This window comes from Pelecanus crispus, chromosome 1 (assembly GCF_030463565.1).
Source record: "Pelecanus crispus isolate bPelCri1 chromosome 1, bPelCri1.pri, whole genome shotgun sequence".
In the NCBI taxonomy this organism is placed as follows: domain Eukaryota; kingdom Metazoa; phylum Chordata; class Aves; order Pelecaniformes; family Pelecanidae; genus Pelecanus; species Pelecanus crispus.
In genome coordinates this window covers 59,089,479-59,111,622 of record NC_134643.1, presented here as the reverse complement: position 1 = coordinate 59,111,622, position 22,144 = coordinate 59,089,479, and the positions used below count along the sequence as shown (strand labels likewise).

Below are 22,144 nucleotides of genomic sequence, written 5' to 3'. Positions count from 1 at the left end.
CCTATAAAGGGGAATCAAGGACCTGTAAATATTGGGGAGGAGAATGCAAAGAATGAATCCCATCTCATCTATCCTCCACACCCTCTCTCCTGTCTCCTTTTGCAGACTGTCTTTAAATAGTTTGGTGTTTGAGTGGTAGAAGCAGGTGCAAGAGAAAAACCTGCGTGTGTCATAGGAAAGCTACACAAAGCATGCTTCATATATACCATCTGCCTCTTTGTACCCCTCCCTCTCATTCCTTTCCACTGAGAGAGGGGTCTTGGCAGTCCAGCTTGGCTTCACATATGATTCTGTTTAGAAGTCAGGAATAATTAGCCTTTGTTGGATTATACACCGTGTTTGAATGAGGGTCAAGTTTCTAGTGTCCTAGATACTGCTCAAAAGTAAACTCTGTTTCCCATCCCAAAGTCGTGTGACTCGGGCAGGGTACGGGCAGCACAGTGAGATTAAATGAGCAACTCCTGTTGGCTGCCTAGCTGCTGCCATTAGTGTTATGCATGCTAAGAACTTAGTACCCCTAGTTCTGAAGGGTTTGAGGCAGCCATATCATTAAGACATCAAAGGACTAAGGTGCCACTGCATTGCAGCAGCCCACGGGAGCTGCATTCATACCAAGAGAATCTGGTCCTTTTTATTTTTAGGGCTGGCACTTTTGCTTGTGTATATTTACCAACAGCAGCACAGTGAGCATAGCTGTCAACAGCAGCTCTCTTCCTACTTTCTTGTTATGCAAAGCCTAAATCTTTCCCAGAACATGTGCTAAGATAGATGTGATGTACCACAGGAGAATCTCTGGCAGGGCAGTATCTCCATGATCAGTTCTAGTTCATAGCATAGCAAAGGAATGTAATGTGTTTCTGGGATTTGGTCTGGTTTTAATATGTGATTGGCATGTTCGATTTACAGACTTAATGCATGTATGCATCATCTTAAACCCTCCAACAGTTACAGGCTGTTCTCAGGTATGTGAATATGCTGCTGCTTGTGTTTGTGTCTGCCAGAGCAGCTTCCAGAGGATGCACAGAGACCATCCGCCGGTCTGCCTGGCTCCATGCCTTGTCCAAGGGACTGCAGAAGGTTAACTGAGCAGGACTGGCACTTGGTGGAACGAAGCCAGGAAGAGCTTGCAGCTCTCTCGCGGGGCGGAAAGATGGGCTCAGTGAGCTGCGGTGCCTGGCACTGCTTGAAGCTAGAGGAATGCAGGGCGTTCAGCAGCATCAACAGAGCCCTGCTGCTGCTGGAAAGGCGCTCTGCAGGGAGGCAGGGTGGGTTTGTTAGAGCTCGAGCCTTGTCGGCCGCAGCAGGGTTTGGCTAGTGAAGTGTTCTCAGGCAGTTCTGGTCAAAATGGTTTTATCAGAGAACCACAGCACAGGGTTATCTACTCTCTGTCTCTGACCTACAGTTGTGAAGCGGGTGAGCGTGATTATAGACCATGGAAAAGAGTCAAGAAAACATCCCTGATCCTGCTTTCCCTTAGGATACATCAGGAAGATGCTGTCAGGCACATCTGCGGGATCCTGAGCAGCCAGCTTGGTTGTTACAAAACTGAGACAATACTTCATTTCCTTTTTCTCTAGTAGTAGCTTTTTGTTGTGATTTACACCACGGCTTATCTCGGGCGCTGAAGGGGGAGGCTGTGCAAGCCATTCAGAGAGAATTTATTTTTCACTTGTTACAGCTCTGGGGCTGTGGAGTGATAGAATGAAACAATGGAATAGAGGAAGGAGGGTGCCAAGCATGAGATCTGATGGGAGAAAGGAATATAGAGCCCGTTAAAAAAAAAAATGGAGAGAGGGGACTTATCCTGATTTGGGACTGGCGGCAATAAGCTCAATATCTGGGTGATGGATCAGCCTTCTACAGAGGTAGCTATTGCCCCCCCTTTACTTAATTGGAAATGAAAAAAGAATTTAGCAAAATAAAAACGGTTAATAGTGTGCTCCCCCCAGGTTGTTGTCGGACCATCATGCTAAACATGCAAGCCAGCTCTCGTGACAATCCATCTCCTCGATGGTGTGGGTTCCTGAGATCGTATCGCACTCTTCCTCCACTTCTTCCAGGGCTTCCTGTGAAGTACAGCCTGCAACTCCAAATGTCCTTATCCTCAGAGCCCTCCCTGGCCCCGTGCCTACCCCAGGAGCTGCCTATGTCCCACACGTACTCCACTGATGTTTCTCTGTCCTCCGCTGCTGTGGCTTATGTCCCTAGGACTGCCGAGAGCTGCTTCTGCCTCGAGCAGCCTACGTCAAAGCCTGAAGAAGATCCAGAAATGAGATTGCCTGCGTTTTTGTTTTTCCTTTAGTTGAAGTTAAACTTGAGTTCAGTCCCAACTGTTTTCAGTTCCTGCTTGCAGTCCTCCCCCCTCCTTCAGGGAAAAAAAAAAAGGATGCAACTTTTGTTCGGGGCTTTTCTCTGAGAATTCAGCCTTCCCTGAGCTGGGGAGAGCCAGGGGCTGGGTGCGTCTCCCCAGCCTGCTGCCCTGCTCACCTGGAAGGCCCTGGGGAACCTCTTACGGTACCGGTACCGCTCCATCCCCTTCTCTCCCGTGTTTCCGACCTGCCCCGCCGGCTGCTCGGGCTCTGACTGTGCCACCCGTTCCCCAGCCCTTCCCCTCCTCTCCGAGGAGAGGCCGCGGTGCTCTCCCTACCGAGGGGAGCGGGCAGGCCCCGGCGGGGCGCCGCGCAAGCCTGCAGCCCCGGGGTGGGGGGGGGAGGACGGGAGCCTCGGCCTGCCCCGGCCGCCGCGTGCCCCGGGACCCTCAGGCCCCGCCCGTGGGGCCACGCCCCTCTATGCCCCGCCCCCGCTGAAGCCCCGCCCCCCGGGCCCCCGCCCCGCCCCTGGGCTCCCGACGGTGGCGGCGGGCGGTGGCGGCGGGCGGCGGCGGCGGCGTTCGCAGCGGCCGCCCCCATGTCGGGCCCGCGGGGCGCCCTGCAAGCCTGGTGCCGCCGGCAGTGCGAGGGGTACCGCGGCGTGGAGATCCGCGACCTCAGCGCTTCCTTCCGCGACGGCCTGGCCTTCTGCGCTATCCTCCACCGGCACCGGCCCGACCTCCTGTGAGTGCAGCGGCCGTGGCGGTGCAGGCCGCGCCGCACCGGCCTCGCCTCGCCCGCCGCGCCGGACCGGACCGGGCGCCGCGGGGCCCGGCCGCGGCCTGGGGGGCAGGTCGCTGGGGGCAGGAGGAGAGGGGGAGCCCGGAGGTTTGGGGTGCGGGGGGCGCCGGGAGCCCCCTTTCTGGAGGGGCTGAGCCATCCGTGCCCCTTTTCCGCTCTCCCGTGGGGCTCGCAGGGAGCCGGCGGAGGTGCGGGCGCCGTAGGAGGCGGCTCCGGGCTGGCTGGCAGGGAGGGACGGAGCCTCCCTGTGCGTGGACCTGGGGGGGCGGCTGGGAGCAGAGAGAGGGGCAGCGGCTCTGCTGCTCTCTGAAATCATTGGGTTTGGGGATGAAGGATGCTGCGTTTCAGTGAGTGACTTTCTGAGCCAGGCTTGGAGACCCGTCAAGGTCAGGGTTAGCAGGAGTCATGTGGTTTAAGGCCGAGGAGAGCATGGAGGTGGGCTAGGTCCGGCCTCGAGCTAGCGTACTGGTACTGCCGTACAGCCAACCGGGAGCGGTGCCTGTCAGGGAAGAGGCAATGGTGCTGGCAGCTGGGCGTGGGAATGTTTCGCTTCTGCGAGAGGTGAACGTTCCCACTTCCCTGAGGACCAGAGGCCTGCCTGGCACAGGGACATTCTCAGCTGCCAAAGGCAGCCACTCCGAAACATGCAGAGCCCTGGACTGGGTCGCTTCACGCATTTGCTTCCAACTTGTCTGCTGTGGATGCCCCAGTGAAAGCAGGAGGTAACAAATACCAGCAAGGATATCGAGCCTTGGTAGCCTCCCCCCACAAATGGCTTGGAGTTGAGTTTCCCCCATCAGCCTGCCTTTTGCACGGTGACTCTGAGGGGGAGTGTGAGTTTCAAGAGGCAGCCTGTGAGTTTGGGATTGCTTGGGGGCGCAGTGTCAGGCTGGAGAAACTGGCTGAGCTACTGGAAGGAATCTGCCCCGACCTGCCGCCATAACCCTGCGTGCCCCGATGCTGATGGGAATCCGCCTCCCATCTACTCTAATCTTCAGGAGCCCTCACAATGCGGGTAGGCATTGCCCCACCTTGCCATGCCTCTGGCATGCACGCGCTCCTTGCCCGTCAGCAAACCCCAGCGGTGCATCCCCTGTCATGTTCTGCTCTGGGACTAGTGGTTCTTCCTCTGAGGTTGCCTGAATTGACCAAATCCTCTTTTCTGAGCTGGCCCCAAGACAGCATTTTGTCACAACAGCAACCTCTAGCAGGCAGAGGGTTGACAGTGATTCCACTGTGGAGCTGCAGTGTCCATGAGAGGGCAAAACAGGCCTGTGTTCTTAGGAGCAGAAGCTGAACAGGTAGGCTAAAAAATGAAGTTCTGCCTGCTGTGTTTCAGGTGGCTGCCACAAAACCCTCAGCATGATGTTCAGGAATCACTGAGAGCTGAGACATACGGTGGCTTTGCATTGCTCTGGGTCTTGAGGGAGCTGCGTGGTCTTACGTCCCGGCAGCTCCCGGGTGGTGTAGCTCGCTCTGACCAGCTAGGATAGAGCCTCTGAAAACACTCCCGGTCACAAGGCTGCTGGAGGGGAAGAGGGAAATTAAGGACAGGAACACTTGCAATTACTGTGTTTCTGAAATTTTTAAATTTTTTTTTTTTTTTTTTTTTGGTGAGTGACACAGTAACTGGGAACTGAAAAGCAGAGGTTCAGCAAAAGCTTACAATAAACACCACTAAAAACACCTGATGGTTTCCTGTTAACCATATTTACCATCCCATTAAGCAGCAGCTGCTGCTCTTAAGTGGTCAGTGGGCTTAAATCTGCTCCTGGCAGATGTCCTAACTAAATGCTTTGCAGGTCCTCTGCACGAGCTGTAGCGTAGAGACAAAGCCCAGGGCCTTACAAGGACATGGCATGTCGTAGAAGGATTTTCAGAGGGTGGTCAGGAGAGTAGTATTTCATCTGATTCCAGCTTCTTCAGCCTGTCCTGATTTGGAAGTGGGAAGATCGGATCAGAGGCAGTAAATCTCCTGATGGCGGTGGAAAAGTAGTTGCCCTTCTTTTCTTCTAAAGTGTTTTCAGTCAGCCCGGTAATGGGACTCGGCAGAGATCTGCGAGTACGTTTCTGACCTTGCGTGCTCTACCTTTGTGCGGGGCTCTCCTGGCCCGCGTGAGACGGCCACGCTGCTCCGCGAAGGCTGAAGTTCCTCTGCACTCAGCTGCTTCCCCGCTTCCTGCTGGCTTCCCCTTGGGTTGCAGAGGGGAGGAACGAGCACATCCATGCAAGCGCCAAGCTGGAGCTTTCTTCTCTACCTGTGTGGCACCACTCCTTTGGCACCCTGATCCTCCGGGCTTTCTTTTGCTGCTGTGGTGGCTGTTAGTCTGTCCCAGTTGGCTGACCCTACCCAGACACCCCCCTGTTGCACTGCTGTGCTGGTAGGTGACACGCTGGGGAGGAGGCTGTTGTGAAAGGCCATACAGGTAAGTGCGGCTGAGGACAGTTTTCCACATGATCCCCGATTTGAACACAGTCGCCTTGGGACAAGGCCGATGGCATCGGAGGGATGCTCCCCTGGAGAGCTTTGTTGCTTCTCCTGCAGACCTCTTGGAAACATCAGAGGGTTTGGTGGGGTTTTTTTTTTTTTCTTTTTTTGAAAGAAGTAGACTGGAAGTGCTCAGTGTCTACTGAATCTGGCTAAAGGTGTCTTGAACTAACCACCAAGGATGAGGTACATACCTGCGGGACCTGTGTTGAGCCATGAAGCTGAAAGTCTCTGACTCTAGCTCCACTACCATACACACCTCAATTGTTTTCACTGCCTCTCTCTGCCAGTCAGGGAAGTGGGAAACCTGGATTTAGCCTCTGACTGCGCTGCTGGCTGTGTGATCTTGAGGCGAGACATTTAATCTCTTCTTTTCCCTTGTCAGTTAAGCTGGAAGCATCCAGGCCAACTTGACAGTGGACTGTGGGGATTAAAGAGTTTGTTTGCTCAGTGCTCTAGAAATGTAAAGCACGAAATTAGTGTTTACAAGGCATTTGCCGCAGCTTAGTGAAGCATAAAGTATCTTTCAGCGTCCCAAGCTGTGCAGCCTCTCTGGAGCTCAGGGGAAGTTCTTGGGATTTGGGGGCGAGAAGAATAAGAGAGTGTGGCACATGCCTTTCGGGTGCCGAGAGAGAGGCAGAGATGTGAGGAAAACGGGAGATGAGCCGTGCATTAGAAACGCTGTTTTGTGTTCCTGGAGCTGTGGGTTCGGTTACAGGCAGGATCACAAATCTCATTTGTTCCTTCCTGCATTTCCCTGACAAGACCTGGAAAGCTGAAGGGCTTATTACGCAGTGCTGCCGTTAAAGTGCTCATGATTTATATTTGAGGAATCCAGGAATTTGTTCTGGTTTTAGCTGTATGGCGCACCCTTCCCCCTTCCCTGGGTCTGCTGTGCTCCCTGGCAGCTGCCCTAAACCCTGGAGTGCTTAGTGGCTCTGTATGTATCTAATTAGGTAAGCACTTGGGATGTTATTTGCATGGAAATATTACTCCAGGATATGCTACGACGCTGGGGTTTGCTGAGTCAAGACAGTTGTTCAACTGGGATAGCCAGTCTCGCCTATTCTTACATCCGATCCCTTCAACTGGTAGGTTGACAAGAGAGGAGCCTGAGCAGGGCTGGGTGAAACGCTGCTGAGATCAGGGCAAGGAAATAATGTGACATGCAGCCACATGTCGCGGAGCTGCAGGATGGCAAGTTCTGGCCTTTCTGCAGAGGAGGCAGTTTATAGAGAGGAAAGGGGTATGTCTGGGGTGACTTTCCCCCATGCCTGAGAGGCCATGCTCCTTGCACGCTGGTACAGGGAACATGCCCAGAGCTGCAGGGAAGCCACGCGACAGAGTGGCATGTGGGAGTGCTCGTGTCAGGAGCGATGGAGATCAGCGCGGTCCTGCTTGGCTTGTTCAGAGAGGGAGCTGGAAAATGCAGCAGAAAGGAACTGAATAAACTGTGATCCCTGGGGCCACATGCTGATGGACTTAATATCTTGGGTAAAAGCTGAGAGTCTGCAATCCTACGTTAATGGAAAAACTTCTATTCCCTTGCTGCTTGGTAACCCCCCTGTTACCTCTTGAGCTTCACGTCCTCTCTGCTGGCATCCGCTTTCCCAGGCAGATTTGCCTTGGTTTACTAAAATGGCTTTGGTTCACTGGTGCAGAGTGGAATGGACATGATGTTTTGCCTGTCAAAAAATACTCTCCCAGCCCAGGCCACCATGGAGTCTTTGAGCTTCCAGCTGCACCACTCCCATATCCTGAAAGTGAGGGCATTCAAAATGAAGGTCATGAATGTTTAGAGGGCAGTTGATATATCAACTTTGCTGTCATCGCTTCTCCTGTGTTCCAAAGATGGTATTTTCTTGAAAAGGAAAAAAAAAAAAAATACAGCAAGGTTGAAGGAGTTCTCTAGGCAAAAAAAAAAAAAAAAAGACTCGGGGGAAAAAACATCTCCCAGTGGAAACTAGTCATAAATACAAAAAAGGCACTAGTTTTCACATCAAAGCGAAAGCTGCGGCTGAAGCCTTTTCTCACCAGTGTGTAGACAGGGAAAAGTTGCGGTATTTTGAATGGGCTGAGTTCTGTGCATGTATTTGCGTGAGCTTTCAGAAAGGTGCTTAAAACAGAGCTGAATGTCCAGCCCATCTTCTGCGTGTCTGCTGCGTTTGCTCCTGTAGCAGCGAGCGGCTGCAGTTTCATTTAGCTGGAAGGAAACGGCACCAGCAGCCTCTTGCTTTTGAACGGAGGAAGTGTAATCTTATGGTGGTGCAGGCAGCTGGGAAAATCTTCCTGAGCTCATCACGGACTTCCTCTGCAGCATTGGGAAAGGCGCGCGAGGGGCTTCGAGAAGGGGCCAGTTGCCCTGTGGTGCGGCGCCGGGGCGGGTTGGGTCGGTGTTACAGGAAGAGGCAATAAAATCCAAAGGGGGGTGGAGGAAGGGAGGCTCCTGCAGCCCCTCTCCACAGGCGCACGGCTGAGGATTTGCCGTCTCACCTGATTCCTGCACACCACCTTTGGGGTAGGGGACACACTCCCCACCTCTCATCTGAATTGTCTTTCTGGGTCAGTCTCCCAAGCTCTGGCACCTCTCTCTGGGTCATTGGGGTGGCTTCGCCTGACCCTAAACCTTTCTGGGCTGTGGCTTCCTCTGTGAATCCAGTGCGCAGGCACACCAAGCTGCTGCATGAGGTTTTTTTGGTAACAAAGCTTGGCAGGAAGGGGCTGTAATCAGTTTAGCATGATGCTATTTTCACACATTATACCCATGCGTGCATGCAAAAGGCATAACTAACTCCTTCCTGTATTTCTCCCCTTCTATTGAAAACTTGCAGACCACTTTAACCCTCTACCCTCTGCTCCTCTGATAAAAGCAGCTACTCGATCCCTGTGGCTGGGCTGATTCCATCCCCCAAAGGGATCCAGGAGAACAAGTGAAATGCCACAATGCATCTGGGTTGGGAACTGCTGGGGTTCCTCTCTGTGCCCTGACCGCCTTGTATTCAGCAAGCTGCCTCGCTGTGAAGGCTGTAGCTGAGGATGGTTTGCTGTGTAGTGCAAGTGTTGGGGGGCAAGCGAGGACAGAAGTGCAGTTTAAGACCTTCTGTGTCACCCCAAATCCTGGGGTGACCTCAAATCCCATAAGGGGTACAGGGAGGTTTGTCTAAGGACCCTCATAGGAGGGAGAGATCTAGTGCAGGGGGCTCTTTCTCTTGAGGTGGGGGATCTGCTTCTCCATCCTCCTCCTGCTGTTGTGCCTGTGGCCTTGGAGAGACAAGTTCAGAGTGATGATGCGCACCCTTCAGTGCAGCGGTGTGTGGTGCTAATTAGAACGTGGCCCTCGTATTTCTGCAGCCTTTAATTGCAAGGGCAGAAGAAGTGGGTAACGAGAGATGAGAATGACATTTTAATTTCCTGGTCACCACCCATTTGGGACTTGCTTTCTGTTTTTTTATTGCAATTTCCCTTTGGTTTCTTTGTCCCTTTACAACCTGAAATCTGTTTTGCCAAGGTTTTGTTTATCTAGGGTCTTATATGTTGAGTGGTTGTAAGGTTGGCTGTCCTGAGAAGCTGCGTGTGGTGGCGTTGGGGCACTTCTCCTCTGTACCTCATGTGGCTTTTCTGTGCTTTCTCATTTCAGAGACTTTGATTCACTCTCCAAGGATGATGTCTATGAGAATAACCGCTTGGTAAGTCCCTGTTATGCAATGCAGAGAAGGAAGAAGGGACATGAGAGTGACTCGATGGAGGTCACATAGTGTGGGAGGACTTTGTGATGGTGGTGAGGGTGTAAGAAAAATCTGTGTTCGTAAGTGACAGGCAGGAGCTTCTCTGGAAACATAAGGGAATCTGAAAGATCAGCTTCCAGCTTGTACTGAAGAGAAGATGGTTATCCTGATAGCTGCCAAGACAACATCTCAGGTGAAGATTAAAATGGTGCAACATCTTCTTGACCTCAGCTGTTCCAGACTTGCAGGCGATGGAAGCAGGAAGCTAGTTTTGCTCCAGGTATAAGCAGAGAGGAAGGTCTTGCTAGACCTAGGCTGGTCTGCAACATTCCTCTCCTGCTTGGGACAGCTGGAGCCAACAGCAGAAGCAGGCAGTGGAGAATGGGGAGATGCCCAACCCCAGGGGCTGGGGGTAGGGCAGAGCAGCAATAGCCTTGGTTTTTTTTGCTGAGAGAAAGACCTAATTGCTGCAGGTTCCATCTGATAGTCTGTGAAGAGACATGGGCCATCACCTTCCCAACATGAGTTGAGCTAGATCATTTGGGTTTTCAGGATTAGGGCTCTCCAGTTGGGTCCTGGCCATGCCCTTTGCTAGACCAGTTGGCCCCTTTCAGCCATTAGCAGCTATCTTTTCCCATTTGAGAGCCACACAACAGGTTTCTTGTCCTATTAGTGACCCCTAAGCTGGGGTCTCTCCTTCCTCCATGCTACATGCAGCCTTGTGTTCCGCAAGGCTCAGTCCAGAGAACCGGCTTAAAGCCAGGCTGAGCAGAGCTGGGTGTCCGCAAGAGGCATTTTACACCCCCAGTTACTGCAAACATCCATTTTCATTTATTTCTCTGTTCCTTCCCTTTAGGTGCCACACCTGGCACAGCATCTTGTGCCCCAGAGACCAGGCACCTTCACTCTTTACCCACACCCTGCACCTGGTACCTCACCACTCAGTGCCCACACCACTCTCATTCCCTCCCAACTTGCTTTCTTTCAGTCCCTGCCATAGTCTCAGCATCCCCCCTCCCTTGGAAGTCAATGTGGATGTCCTGCCCTTGGCACAACAGCAGGATGGCCAGCATATAGCCAATAATTCACATACACCGCTAAGTGGGAAGCTCTCAAACAGCCATTTTCCTCCTTCACTCCTTCCTTTCAAGTAGCCATGTATGCAATTGTCAGAGCTGTCTGCTTCTTATCACAATGTCCTTGATGCTTCTGCTCGCTGAGACACAGAAAAGCACTGAAGTGGCTTGTGCATGGCAGGCTGCTGGCTGTTGAGCTGGGATGGCTATGTTAACTGTGGGAGGGGAAGATGTGGCACCCCAGAGCATGAAAGGATGGGCAGAGTCAGTGTTTCTGTGGGGTGATCATTTGGGGTGGCCAGGGATGCTGCTCAGTAGAGCTGGTGTTTGGCTGCATTGCTGGAAGTATCTGCCAGCCCTAATCCCTTCATGGTGCCAGCCGCGGCTCTGCCGGGCTCTTGTGTGAGGGCACTGATGGTGTGCCCATTTCAGGTGTTGAAAAACACTGGGTTTTTTTCCAATGAAAACTGACACCTCCTGAGAGTTACCCTCCCTGTCCCAGTGCAGCAGCCAAATGTGAAGACCCCTCAGGTGGGAGTTGCAGGTGCACAGGCAGATGAAATGACTTGGAGGAAAGGCAGCTGCAGCAATTTATTCCCTTGCTTCTGATGCCACTTTTCCAGTCAAGTGGCATGTCTGGAAGTCTCTGTCCATCACAGATGCCATAGGCTTACTACTTAACCTTCCTCAGGGTCCTTTCAACTTGATTTCTCTGTTATTTTTCAGAGAGCATCAGTTTTCTCTCCTTAACACCTCTCTGCTGTTCCTGCAGGCCTTTGAATTGGCAGAGCGGGAGTTGGGCATCCCAGCCTTGCTAGATCCCAATGACATGGTCTCCATGAAAGTCCCCGACTGCCTCAGCATCATGACTTACGTGTCTCAGTATTACAACCATTTCAACAACCCCAGCCAAGGTGAGTGTCCTCCCACCCCTCTGGCCTCCAATTTGCACCCCCCCCCCCCCCCCAAGTACAGGAAACACAGCGTTACCTTGTGCTTCCTCCTTCCTATGGCAAATGGGAGCCATGTGTGTTTGTGGGGAAGGGGAGAGGAGTGGGTAGTACCTGCCTTTCCTGGATCTTCCTGGCGCTGGTGAGGAAGGCCTGGCATAGGAAGTGGAGTAGGGCGAGGTTTCACAAGAGGTGGGGAGTGATTTAACAGCTCAGACTGCGGAAAGAGGAATGCCTTGTTTCTCCTCCCTCTGTGCTGCATTCCTGCCTGTTGAGTTGGGCCACCACCCCTGGTGCTCATCAGATCCCTTTGTGTTCTGCTTTAACCCACTAAAATGGGAGAAAGCTAGATAGGCAACCAGCCTACCACAGCTAATTTTTATCACATCAGTAAGTGTAAAGCAACTGGAGGACAGAGGGAAGGGAGCCAGGGTGGAGCGTCTCAAATCAGCTCATCTGTCCTTGCAACTGCAACCTGAGCTGAGTGTGCTGCTCTGAGACGGCTCTTCCAGGGCATCCTGCCTGGGTGGAGATGAGAGCTCCAGGTCTCGTCTGCTCCGCTCTCTAGCCATAATGTCAGACAAATCTCTTCCATGTGCGTATACTTCTCTGGGGATGCTGGCCTCCCAGCCGAGGACTCCCACTCAGGACTGGTGTGTGAGTGCCAGCCCTGACGGGCAAGGGATGCTTTGCAGACATGCTGACAGCCCGGAAGCCCTGGGGCCCGGTGGGTCACAATACATCAGCAGCTACCCGGGGTGCTCTGGGCTTTAAGCATTGCTTAGGAAGTTGGTTACAAGGAAGCTAAGCACCATTTGATGAGTAAATCAAATCACAGTGAGAGGCTGGTGTCTGTGGGCCACAGAAGGGGATCCACAGCACGGCCAGGCTTTCTGCTAGCCTTGCAGCCGACCCATTATTAGATTGTTTGTCTCTTCCACCTAAAATAGGCACTGACTTGTCAGGAGCGTCCTATGTCACAAGGCTAGATGATTTGGGTTTGTTTTTTTTTTCCCCTCCCCTTCCCCCACATGGGTGGTGTGAGTCACTGCTCCTCTCAGTCCCTGATCCTCCTTGCCTTCTGCCTCCAGCCAGAGTCCCTCCGCCTATGAAGCGCCCAGCTGCTGCCTCCTCGCCTCCTCTGCTGTCTCACAAAAAGCCCGTGGCTGCAGTCGAGAGTTCCCCGGCACCACAGGTACCTAATTTCTTGATTCAAAGGCAGCCTGAGGCGGTGGTGCTCCTGCAGTGCAGGTGAGGAGACGGGAGAGAGCCTGTCACAGTGGGATGGATCTTTGCAGGGGGCTACTTGTGTATTTTGGGGTAGGAGGGGTGTTTGGGATTTTGGTGTCTTGGGGGACCCACCTGAGAGAGTGGTTTCTCTCTAGGAGTCTGTGGACTGACATTTGTCAGGCAGGCAAGAGGTTGGGCAGATTGGTGCCGGGTGGTTCCTTGAGCCACCCAGGGCACAAGCACCCTCCTTCCTATGGGAGGATAACCCTGTAGATGAGGAAGGAGCAGGAATGTGGGATTAGAAGAGCAGAAAAGATGCCTTTTTCTTTCTTGGCCCTTTATTTCATGTTGTAGCAGATGTCTGGGACGGCACATCTTCCAAAGGGAGGGGGCTCCTCTTGCAGGTCCCTGCTGCCTGAGGTTTAGATAGGGCCAAGGCACCTTTTGGAGTGCCCCTTCTAATTTGGGAAGAGGCAGCCTGCCTGTGCCTGAACTCGGGGGCAGCTGTTCTGTGTATTGTCAGACCCTGAGGTCAGCCCCAAGTTGTGCCACAAGCACTCAGCAATGGGCCTTGCACAGGCAGCAGCTGCTCTGGAGGAGCCGTGGGCTGGGGAGCAGCTCGTGGCCCCCATCCTGAGCTCCCTGTGCGTTGTGTCTCAGGATGATGCTCCCTCAGACCCGTCGGAGCAGTCCCGGCGCACCACGCTCAGCAGTACCTGTGCAGCCTGCCAGCAGCACGTCCATCTGGTCCAGCGCTACCTGGCTGAGGGCAAGCTCTACCACCGCCAGTGCTTTAGGTATGTTGTGGCCAGGCCTGCTGGGGTGGCCACTCTCCTCGGCAAACTGGAGGTCTGTGGCCAGCTGTGCCCTGTCTTTGTGTGTCCGTGTCCTTGGGCAACATGGAGCATCGATGACAGTGCCCGAAATGATACTGAAGAGGGTCTGTTTGCCTGCCAGCCCCCTGACCCGGAGGTCTGACTAGCCCCTTGTGTCCAGCCCTGTGCTGCTTGCCTCCCCTGCTCCCTGCCTCCCCTGCTCTCTTGTGCTTTCCCACTTCACTGGCTTGGGATCGCAGCCCCTTGTGCTTCTCCCACCTCCATAAACCAGGATGCTCTGCCTCTTTACCACCTGCCTACCCAGCATCCCCAGTACCACCTTCTGATGAGGTCTAAGCCAGGACATCATCCTACAGACCTCCTTCCACCTACACTCCCTGTCTTCAACTGGATATACAGGCTCCCACACTGCCTGGGGTGATGCTGAGCTCTCAGGGGAGCATGTGGAGAGCTGCAGACTGTTACCAAACCGAGGAATGAGGGGTTAGGCGTCAGCAGCTCTGTGGTTACTCCCTGGGTGCAGGTCCTTACCTGCAGCACCTGTGAAGTCATTTCACTTTGCTTTCCCTGCTCTGATGATGAAGGGATGAGATCTCTCCTGTGGACCACAGGACAAGAGCTGGCAAGTGGGCAGCTGGCATCTGAGGACAGAAATATTGAGCCACTGGGAAGATACAGGAGGCCTCATTCACCTGTATAAACAGTTCCTGCCTAAGCCAGCTGAGGATGTGTCATAGAAACAGCGTTGCAGGAGGGGAGCTGGGCTGGGGCCCATCAAGCTTCCATTTGCAGCTGGGGCAAAAGCAGGAGCTTTGACGTGCAGGTGCGGCATTGCTCATGGGCCAGGAATAGGAGAGGTGCCTGTGTCTGCCATGGCACAGCTCGTGGCCATTCAGACTGAGCAGTGAGATCCCTGTAACTTCATCCTGAGTGTTTTGCCTCCTTGTGCTTTTCTTGTCTTTCCCTGCTCCCGCTGATTCATGGGCGCTGTTTGGTCAGGAATGTTCTGTGGCAGTGTTTGCTGTGGGTTGATGGAGATAAAACCAAAACAAACCTCTTTCTCACCTTGTCTGAACTTGCCACCTCTTCATTTCATCATACCCCTTCTCTCTAGAGCCCCTGTGTCTTCATGCTTGTACTCTACATTTCAAAGGAAAACCCAGTCAACTGGACACCCAGAGCAGAATTCCTCACCAAAATTATCTGCTTGCAGTGTAGGGCAGCCAGCTGCTGCGAGCGCCAGGTATTCAGACAAGAAGGAACAAGCTTGGTTTTCATGGGAGTGCTTGATCAGCCCCTTGCCCTTGGCTCTCTTTCATGTATGCTATCCGCCTCCCTTCCCAGATGGAAAAGGGCTGACTTGTTTGCCAGTGCTGTGTATTATGCTTGCGCCTGGAAGGCTTCATTAGGAAGGATTCAAAGGCTCAGTGGGGAAAGAGTGGATGATCCAAGGAGATGTGGCAGACAGTGAACGACAGGGAAGCCATTAGCCCAGTTTCAACAGGCAAGGCAGAGTGTAAGAACGGCCCTACTGCGTCATTGCCTCGTCCTTCCAGCCAAATGCCGTGACACTGGTGGGGGCCATGGTCAGCAGCAGTAAGGGTGAGCGTGAGACCGGGTTAGGCTTGTATGCTGCCTCTCCTGACTACTCTTCAAGCCTCCAGCATAGGGATTTCCTGAGATGGAAGTGGCAACATTTTGTTTAATACTCAGAGTTTGGGGGTCGTCTTTTTTTTTTTTTCCCCGCCCAACAAATGGGTCTGACAATTCTTTAACCCACCTGGACCCTTGGCCTCCAAGTGTGTTGCCTTCCCTGAGGGGCAGGATGGTGTCCCTCATCTTACGGGGCTCTCTTTTCTCGTTTGCAGGTGTAAGGAGTGCTCCAGCACGCTGCTCCCAGGGTCATACAAGCCCGGGTCAGAGGCAGGGACTTTTGTCTGCACGCAGCATCGTGGCAAATTGGCCGTGAGTGGGAAGGCAGAGAGGAGACCCAGCCCAGACCGACAGTTGCCAGAGCTAAGAACTGAAACTGGGGCTGGCAGCATGGGTGAGGATACCCTCCTCACAGGAGCAGAGGTGGGGAAGGATGATGGCGACTCCCTGGAGAGTGTGGCAGAGACCCAGGTGCCTGCAGAGGGGCTAGCTGGCCCAGCGGAGAAGGACAGTACACCCAGCAAAGCAGAGACAGTGATGCCCCCTGCTCACACAGGCAGCGGGATGCCCGTCTCCCAGACGCCCCCCAGACCTCCCCTTCCCAGCAAGCCCACAGTGCTCACCCAGGACAAAGCCATCTCACTGGACGGACGGCTCAGAGACACACGGCCTACCCCTGCCCCAAGGAGGGCCACCGATGCGTCAGCCCTCTCCCCTCCTACCTCTCACCCCGTCCCCCGGCCCAGGTCCACTCTCCAGGGTGAGGGCAGCGAGTCTGGGCCTGGCATGGTGAACGGTAAGAGAGCACGGTGGTGGCAGGGGTTACCAGCGGCCGAGGTGATCGGCTGCAGGTTGGATGAGTTTCGTTCCTTCTTTGCAGCCTGACGCCCTTCTGCCTCCGAATAGATCTCAGGCTCAGACACTGAGCCTTCGATTGCCAGCCCTCCCCATAGCGGGGAGAGCAGTGCTAGGTTTCACACCTGCCTGCTCCCTTGTATTTCTGCAGGGGGTGCTGCCAGTGTGGAGGGAAGGTGGCGGTGTTAGAGCAGTTTGCAGGTGTGGGGACAGAGGGGTACGTCAGTTCTCCAGGTGCAGCTCCTGGGCTAGGGTGGGAAGAAAAAGGCAAGGGAGATGTTTTGAGTTGACTGACTACACTGACTGTGGGAGAAACACCATGAGGTTCAAAGAGTGGGAATAGCCAGCCTCCCATGGGAAGATGTGTAAGAGGTGCCTCGCGTTGATTTAACCTCTTTCTTCATGTCCTTTTGTTGTTGTGACAGTCTGACCCTGTGTCTTTCCAGGTAGGGTACCTGAACCCAGCCCCCCTGTCCCAAAACCCCGAGGGAGACCCTGCTCCTCTGATCGGTACGTCCTTCTGTTCACAGATCACCTGCAAACCCCCTAGTGAGGTGGGGCTGCAGGAATGGCTCAGCTGTGGTCTCCTCTCCCACCTCCATCAGCCCCTGCTCTTAGGATGATGTAGGCTATGATCAGGTCCCTACCCTTACTGAATGGGTGCCAGCCCAGTACAGTCAGGCTGACAGCGTTTGTCCATACATCCCAGGGTCTTTGTCTCTTAGGGTTTGTAAAGAGTTTGGGGGCTTCAGAAGGGCGTTTCTGTGGCACATGCAGACTGCTAAGTGCCTTCTGAAATGGTCCTGCTTGTGGATGCTGAGAATGGGACACTTGTCTGACTTGTGGAGGGTTTATCCCAGGAAAGGTCCAGTGCAGGGACATGGTGAGCGCCTGGCTGCAAGCTTTACACCTCCTGGGCTCTTACCCAGGAGCCCACTGGTGTTGGTTCATTCTTGCCTGCTCTTGGGACAGAGGTTGCGCAAGCACCCTGCATTTGCAATAGCCAAGGAGTGGGTGCATGGAGCAACTTGACAGCCGCTTCCCTGATGAGCAATGACTCACTGAGCCATGGTGCAGGCTTGCCGCGGGCTGTGCCCCCAGAGGAGCAGCAGCACTTCCAGCTGTGGGAGTTAGCAAAGAGGAGTCCATCCCTGGGACACTCGGTTGATATGGTGATGAACAGCCCTCTGAAGTGTAGGAACAGAGTGCCACCACAGAGGGCAGGTATCTGATCTCGACTCCCCCTCCATCCACAGCCTGGAGAGCAGAGCTGGGAGTAGGAACAGTGTTGGGGAGGGGAGAACAGCTGTGCCCATAAAGCTCAGCCTTTACCACTGCTTAGCAGATGGAGGCTCTAATATTCAGAAACGAAAATGCTGGGCCCAGCAGGCAAGTCAGGCAGGCTGTGCTTCCCTCAGGCCCATAGGTTTGCCCACAGAGAATGAGACACTTTCTGTCTGGGGAGGACTAGGGCCACCCTTGGATGAGAAAGCTGCTTCTACATGGGAGACGTTGTGCTCTATCTGCCCTTTGCCCTGAGGGCTAAGTCCCTGTCCTGTGCCTCGCTGTCCCAGCTTGTCTCTGCACCCTGCCACCTCGGTCTCTCTTTCTCTTCTCCTAGTGCTGGAGCTGCTGTGAGAGCCAAGGACCCACCATGGATGGCCTTAGTGCAAGCAGAACCCAAGAAGAAGCCAGCTCCCCCTCCTCCCCCAGGCAGCAGCCACGAGACTCCGAGCAGGACTTCAGAGGAGGAGGATGGGGAGGAGGTGGGGAAAGCCAGGAGTGAGGAGAGCAGGTCTGATGCCACAGAGCCCAAACCGTATAACCCTTTTGAGGAAGAGGATGAGGAAGAAGAGGAGAGTGCTGCCACCCAAAATAGCACGCCTGAGCAGGAGCAGAGTGAGACTGCTGCCAAGCCTCTCCACCCATGGTACGGCATCACTCCCACCAGCAGCCCAAAGGCAAAGAAGCGGCCAGCTCCGCGAGCCCCCAGTGCTTCCCCACTAGGTGAGCTTCCCCCTACTCCCTTATTTCTGCTCCTCAACCTCTGTGTGGCCCCTTGGAGGCTTCCCCTTCCCAGGCACCTCTGCATCACCTTGGCAGGCCAGACCTTTATGCAGTGATGGTTGTGCTGGGACTTGTGTTAGCCATGTCCTCTCTGCCCACTGGAGGACAGCATTTGAAGGCAAGACCATTATGCTGGAGGGTCCCTTCTGTCTTCTCTGAAGACAGACAGACACTGGCTCCCTTCGCACTTGCTCCTACCTCCAGTATATACCACTCTCCCCTTGTCTCCTGGCTGCCCCCCTGTTCCTCCCTGAGCTCTCCCTTTGCTTTGCAGCCCACCACTCCATCTCCAGGCTGTCACACTCCGAGCCATCATCCTCCACCCCATCTCCAGCCCTCAGCCTAGAAAGCATCAACTCTGAGAGTTCAGCCAAGGTGCTGGGTGACACCGATGAGGCCTCAGTGCCCAAAAGCTCCTCTGAGCCCACCGTCCACACACCGACGGCCACCAAGACCTCTAGCACTGACACACCACTGGCCAGCGTCTCCTCCAGCGAAAGCCCTGCTGCCCCAGCCAGCCTCTCCACCAACTCCTCCTTCTCCTCCTCCAGTGAGCTGGCCAGCTTCAGTGGGGAGGCACAGCCCAGCACCCCACACGCCAGCAGGAGCGTCTCCACTGGCAGCTTAAAGACCAGCCCCAGCCGGCTGCCCCCCAAGCCTCCTGCTGGGGCTAGCCCTACGCCCATCCTCTTGGCTTCAGATGGCGGTGCTGGGAGCCCTAAGACGCCCTCCTCGCCCAAGCCACAGCTGAAGGTGAGATGGTGACCTTCCTCCCATCCAGATTGGGAGGCTTTTCTTCCCCGTCCATCACTTGGTCACAGTGGGGATCATGAGTCCAGGCTTTCCCCTTAGGTGGGTTTGGTGTGTGACCCCCTGAAAGCAAGCCTCAGGCATGTGTTCATTAAGTGGTGGCTCTGCTCGTACTCTGCCTGCCCCACGTGCTAGAGAAGAGACAGGATGTCGTCTGGTCAGAGCAAATAGGAAGGGAACCATGAAGAAGAATAACAAGCACGCTGAATTAGAAGCTGGGGAATTGATGCCAAACAGGAGCACAGCTGGTTTTTGCCCCATGGCTAGGCTGCTGGTGATCCATGCTGTGTTCCTCCTCTGGGAGGGTGTGGGGCAGGACAAACCCTAGGGCTGCCCTGTCTGCTTAGTCCCAGCTGTTGGGATGCTATATCCCTTCCCATTCCTGGACCCTCACGTATCTCCTTTTGTCCCCCCTCTCCAGTCTTCCTGCAAAGAGAACCCCTTCAACCGGAAACCATCACCTGCTGCCTCCCCCTCCGCAAAGAAACCTCCCAAGGGCTCCAAGCCAGTGCGTCCTCCTGCACCGGGTCATGGCTTCCCACTGATCAAACGCAAGGTAGAAGGGCCCTCAGGAGCAGAGGGGTAAAAGCCAGCTCTGTACTAGCCCCCGGGACCATAGCTGTATACATGCACGCTGCCGATGCATGTGTGGGTTGGGATTGCAAGAGGTGGCTGTGGATGGGGAGGATGGCGTCTAGGCTTAGACCCCGTTGATGGCAGCACCATTGTCTCCCTTTGCCTCAGAGTGGGGTGGGGATTTTGGATCTACGCTTAGGTGGAATGGTCTGTTGTCCCCCTGCCCCTGTTATTGTTGACCAGCCTTAGGGTTACCCCTGGAAACTGGCGGTTGATGGTAATGGAAGTCTCTGCCTTGTGGTTTGGCAGGTGCAGACAGATCAGTACATCCCCGAGGAAGACATCTATGGGGAGATGGATGCCATCGAGCACCAGCTGGACCAGCTGGAGCACCGTGGGGTGGCCCTGGAGGAAAAACTTCGCAGTGCTGAGAATGGTACGTGGGGTGGGCTGTCCGTGGTTGTGGGGCAGGACAGGACTCAAGGGTTGCCCTGTGTCCCGCCAAGGAAATAGCGGCAGTGACTTCCTCCCTGCTGATGCTGGGCTTGGAAGAGCACAAGGGGCTGTGCTGGGCTCAAGGAACAGTCACAGCCATGCCCTGGACATGAAGATGTCTCTAAAGTGCAAAGAAGTGGGAGAAGAGATAAGGTCTCTCTGGGGCTCAGGAACAGGCTGAGGTCAGGTTGGCTCTAGCCCAGTGCCCCTCTCCTGGCTTGGCAGAGCCCATCCTGCTGCAGGGTGATGGGATCCTGCAGGGCTGGGGATGGCTCTGAATTGTCCGTTTGCTTGGCAGACAGCCCTGAGGACAGCCTGCTGGTGGACTGGTTCAAACTCATCCATGAGAAGCACATGCTGGTGCGCCACGAATCAGAGCTCATCTACATGTAAGTGTGTGCAAGCCTGTGGGGAGGCATTGACGCTCTTGCGGGGAGCCCTGTCTCAGCCCTCCTGAAATTGTGCTTCCAGGGGAGAGCCTGAAGTGGCCTCCTTGCCTGGAAAAGGGAGGGAGAGAGGGCCAGGAGAAAAATGTATCTAAACACACTCAGAACTGACCCACTGCAAGTCACCAGAGCCCCAGCAGCACCTCCTCCGGGAAGGCCTTGAGCAGCCAGGACTGGTCCCTGCTGGCACTTGGCTCCCTGGCCCTTTGGCTCTACAGAATAAGATCAGCATCTCGGTGGTTCTTCTCAAGCTCACCCCGTACCTTGGGATGATGTTCTGCCTCTCTGGAGCCTTGCAGTGGTTCCTGGCAGTGCCTCCTTGCCTTGCAGCTTCAAGCAGCAGAACCTGGAGCAGCGACAGTCGGACGTGGAGTATGAACTGCGTTGCCTCCTCAACAAGCCAGGTAAAGCATCTTTCTGGGTGCAGTTATCTCCATTTTTCCCCTGGGCTTCATCTCCCCTCTGTCTAGGTGGGTCTCAGGTGAAGAGAGACAGATCTTTAGGGATGCCGGCGCCATCAGCTGGCTCTAGAGCTGCTGTCCCACCTCATTGCATGCCCCAGCCTTGTGCAGGGATGTGCTGCTTTTATCCCCACGGGATGCCACCTACAGGGCTCTCCCTCCACAGCACCACTAGCCCAACTGGCCCTGCAGCATGGCAGGATAGCAGGGGATCGTGCTAGCAGATTTCTGCCCTAAAGCTATGAATTTCAGAGCTCCTTCAGCCATTTAATTGCCTGTCCTTCCTTGGGTTTTGGCTGGGTAGAGAAGGACTGGACTAACGAGGACCGAGGGAGGGAGAAGGTGCTGATGCAGGAACTGGTGACCATCATTGAGCAGAGGAATGCTATTGTGAACTGCCTGGACGAGGACCGGCAGAGGTGAGTGAGGAGTGGGGTGGGCTGGGGCAGAGGGGAAAATGTAGCCCCTCTGACTCGGTGCCATATGAGCAGCTCAGGGGGTGTCCCAAGATGTCCCTGTTGCTGACGTCTTTCCCAGGCTTCCCAATTCCTGTCTCTTTGAATGTCTTGTGTGGGAAAGACAGGGCAGTACTTGCAGCATGTGGGATTTATCCTGCTGGTAGCAAATGCTCACAAGACAGTGATGGATCTGCCCCTTCATGGCTTATGAGTAGGAGGTTCTCTAGCCTTAAACAACATGGCAGCTGTTTTCAGGGCTGAATTGCTGACTTATTTCCCACTCTTTCTTTCAGAGAAGAGGAGGAGGATAAAATGTTGGAAGCCATGATTAAAAGAAAAGGTAAGAAACAATCGGGAACATTTTTGGAGTGATGTTTTCACTGCTGATCCCAGCAAGGGGCAGCATGAGCCATTCATGAAATGGTGTGCAGAAGGAGAGATTGAATCTGTTCTGTGTAGATTCTGGAGCCTTTCCTGTAGGGCCGTTAAAGTTTGGGGCACAGTTGTGCTGCGCACCCGTTATTGCAGAAAGAAGTAGGCATAGAGTTGGAGGGCTTTGATTCATGGCACTCATCCTTGCCCCTGTTGTCATGTGTGCGCGCGTGTGTGTGTGCAACCCTCAGCACCCCTCAGTAACAACCTCCCTTTGCAACCCCAGAATTTCACAAGGAGGCAGAGACCGAGAACAAGAAGAAAGGTAAATTCAAGCCCATGAAGGTGCTTAAGTTGCTGGGCAACAAGCATGACTCCAAGAGCAAGTCGCCCAAGGAGAAAAGCTAGAGCAGGGGACCACCAGCCGTGGGAGGGATGTGCTGCCCGACTGCCCTGGCCTCTCCGCAGCTGGCTGGGATGCCTGCCAGGAAGCGGGGCTTGTCTCCCTCCGCTCTCCCTCGCCTCTCCTCCCTGCT

At 54.4% G+C, this 22,144-nt stretch overlaps 1 protein-coding gene across 1 annotated transcript; it reads left to right on the top strand.

Annotated features, from left to right (window-relative positions):
• Positions 1-2,907: 2,907 nt before the first annotated feature.
• MICALL1 (MICAL like 1) lies at positions 2,908-22,077 on the top strand. Its single transcript, XM_075711623.1, has 16 exons — positions 2,908-3,053; positions 9,236-9,284; positions 11,172-11,313; positions 12,441-12,544; positions 13,240-13,376; positions 15,284-15,864; positions 16,370-16,433; positions 17,545-17,930; positions 18,265-18,743; positions 19,222-19,356; positions 19,686-19,812; positions 20,170-20,260; positions 20,648-20,721; positions 21,083-21,197; positions 21,530-21,576; positions 21,895-22,077. Exons 1-16 carry the CDS (start codon positions 2,908-2,910, stop codon positions 22,014-22,016), a joined length of 2,799 nt encoding a protein of 932 aa, XP_075567738.1. The 3' UTR covers positions 22,017-22,077.
• Positions 22,078-22,144: the final 67 nt, after the last annotated feature.

Bases quoted from the DNA above. Each gene is read 5' to 3' on its own strand.
- MICALL1 (XM_075711623.1), top strand. From the start codon at position 2,908: ATGTCGGGCCCGCGGGGCGCCCTGCAAGCCTGGTGCCGCCGGCAGTGC. The intron at 21,198-21,529 runs GTGAGTGAGGAG...TCTTTCTTTCAG, and splicing joins CTGGACGAGGACCGGCAGAG to AGAAGAGGAGGAGGATAAAA. The intron at 21,577-21,894 runs GTAAGAAACAAT...TTGCAACCCCAG, and splicing joins AGCCATGATTAAAAGAAAAG to AATTTCACAAGGAGGCAGAG.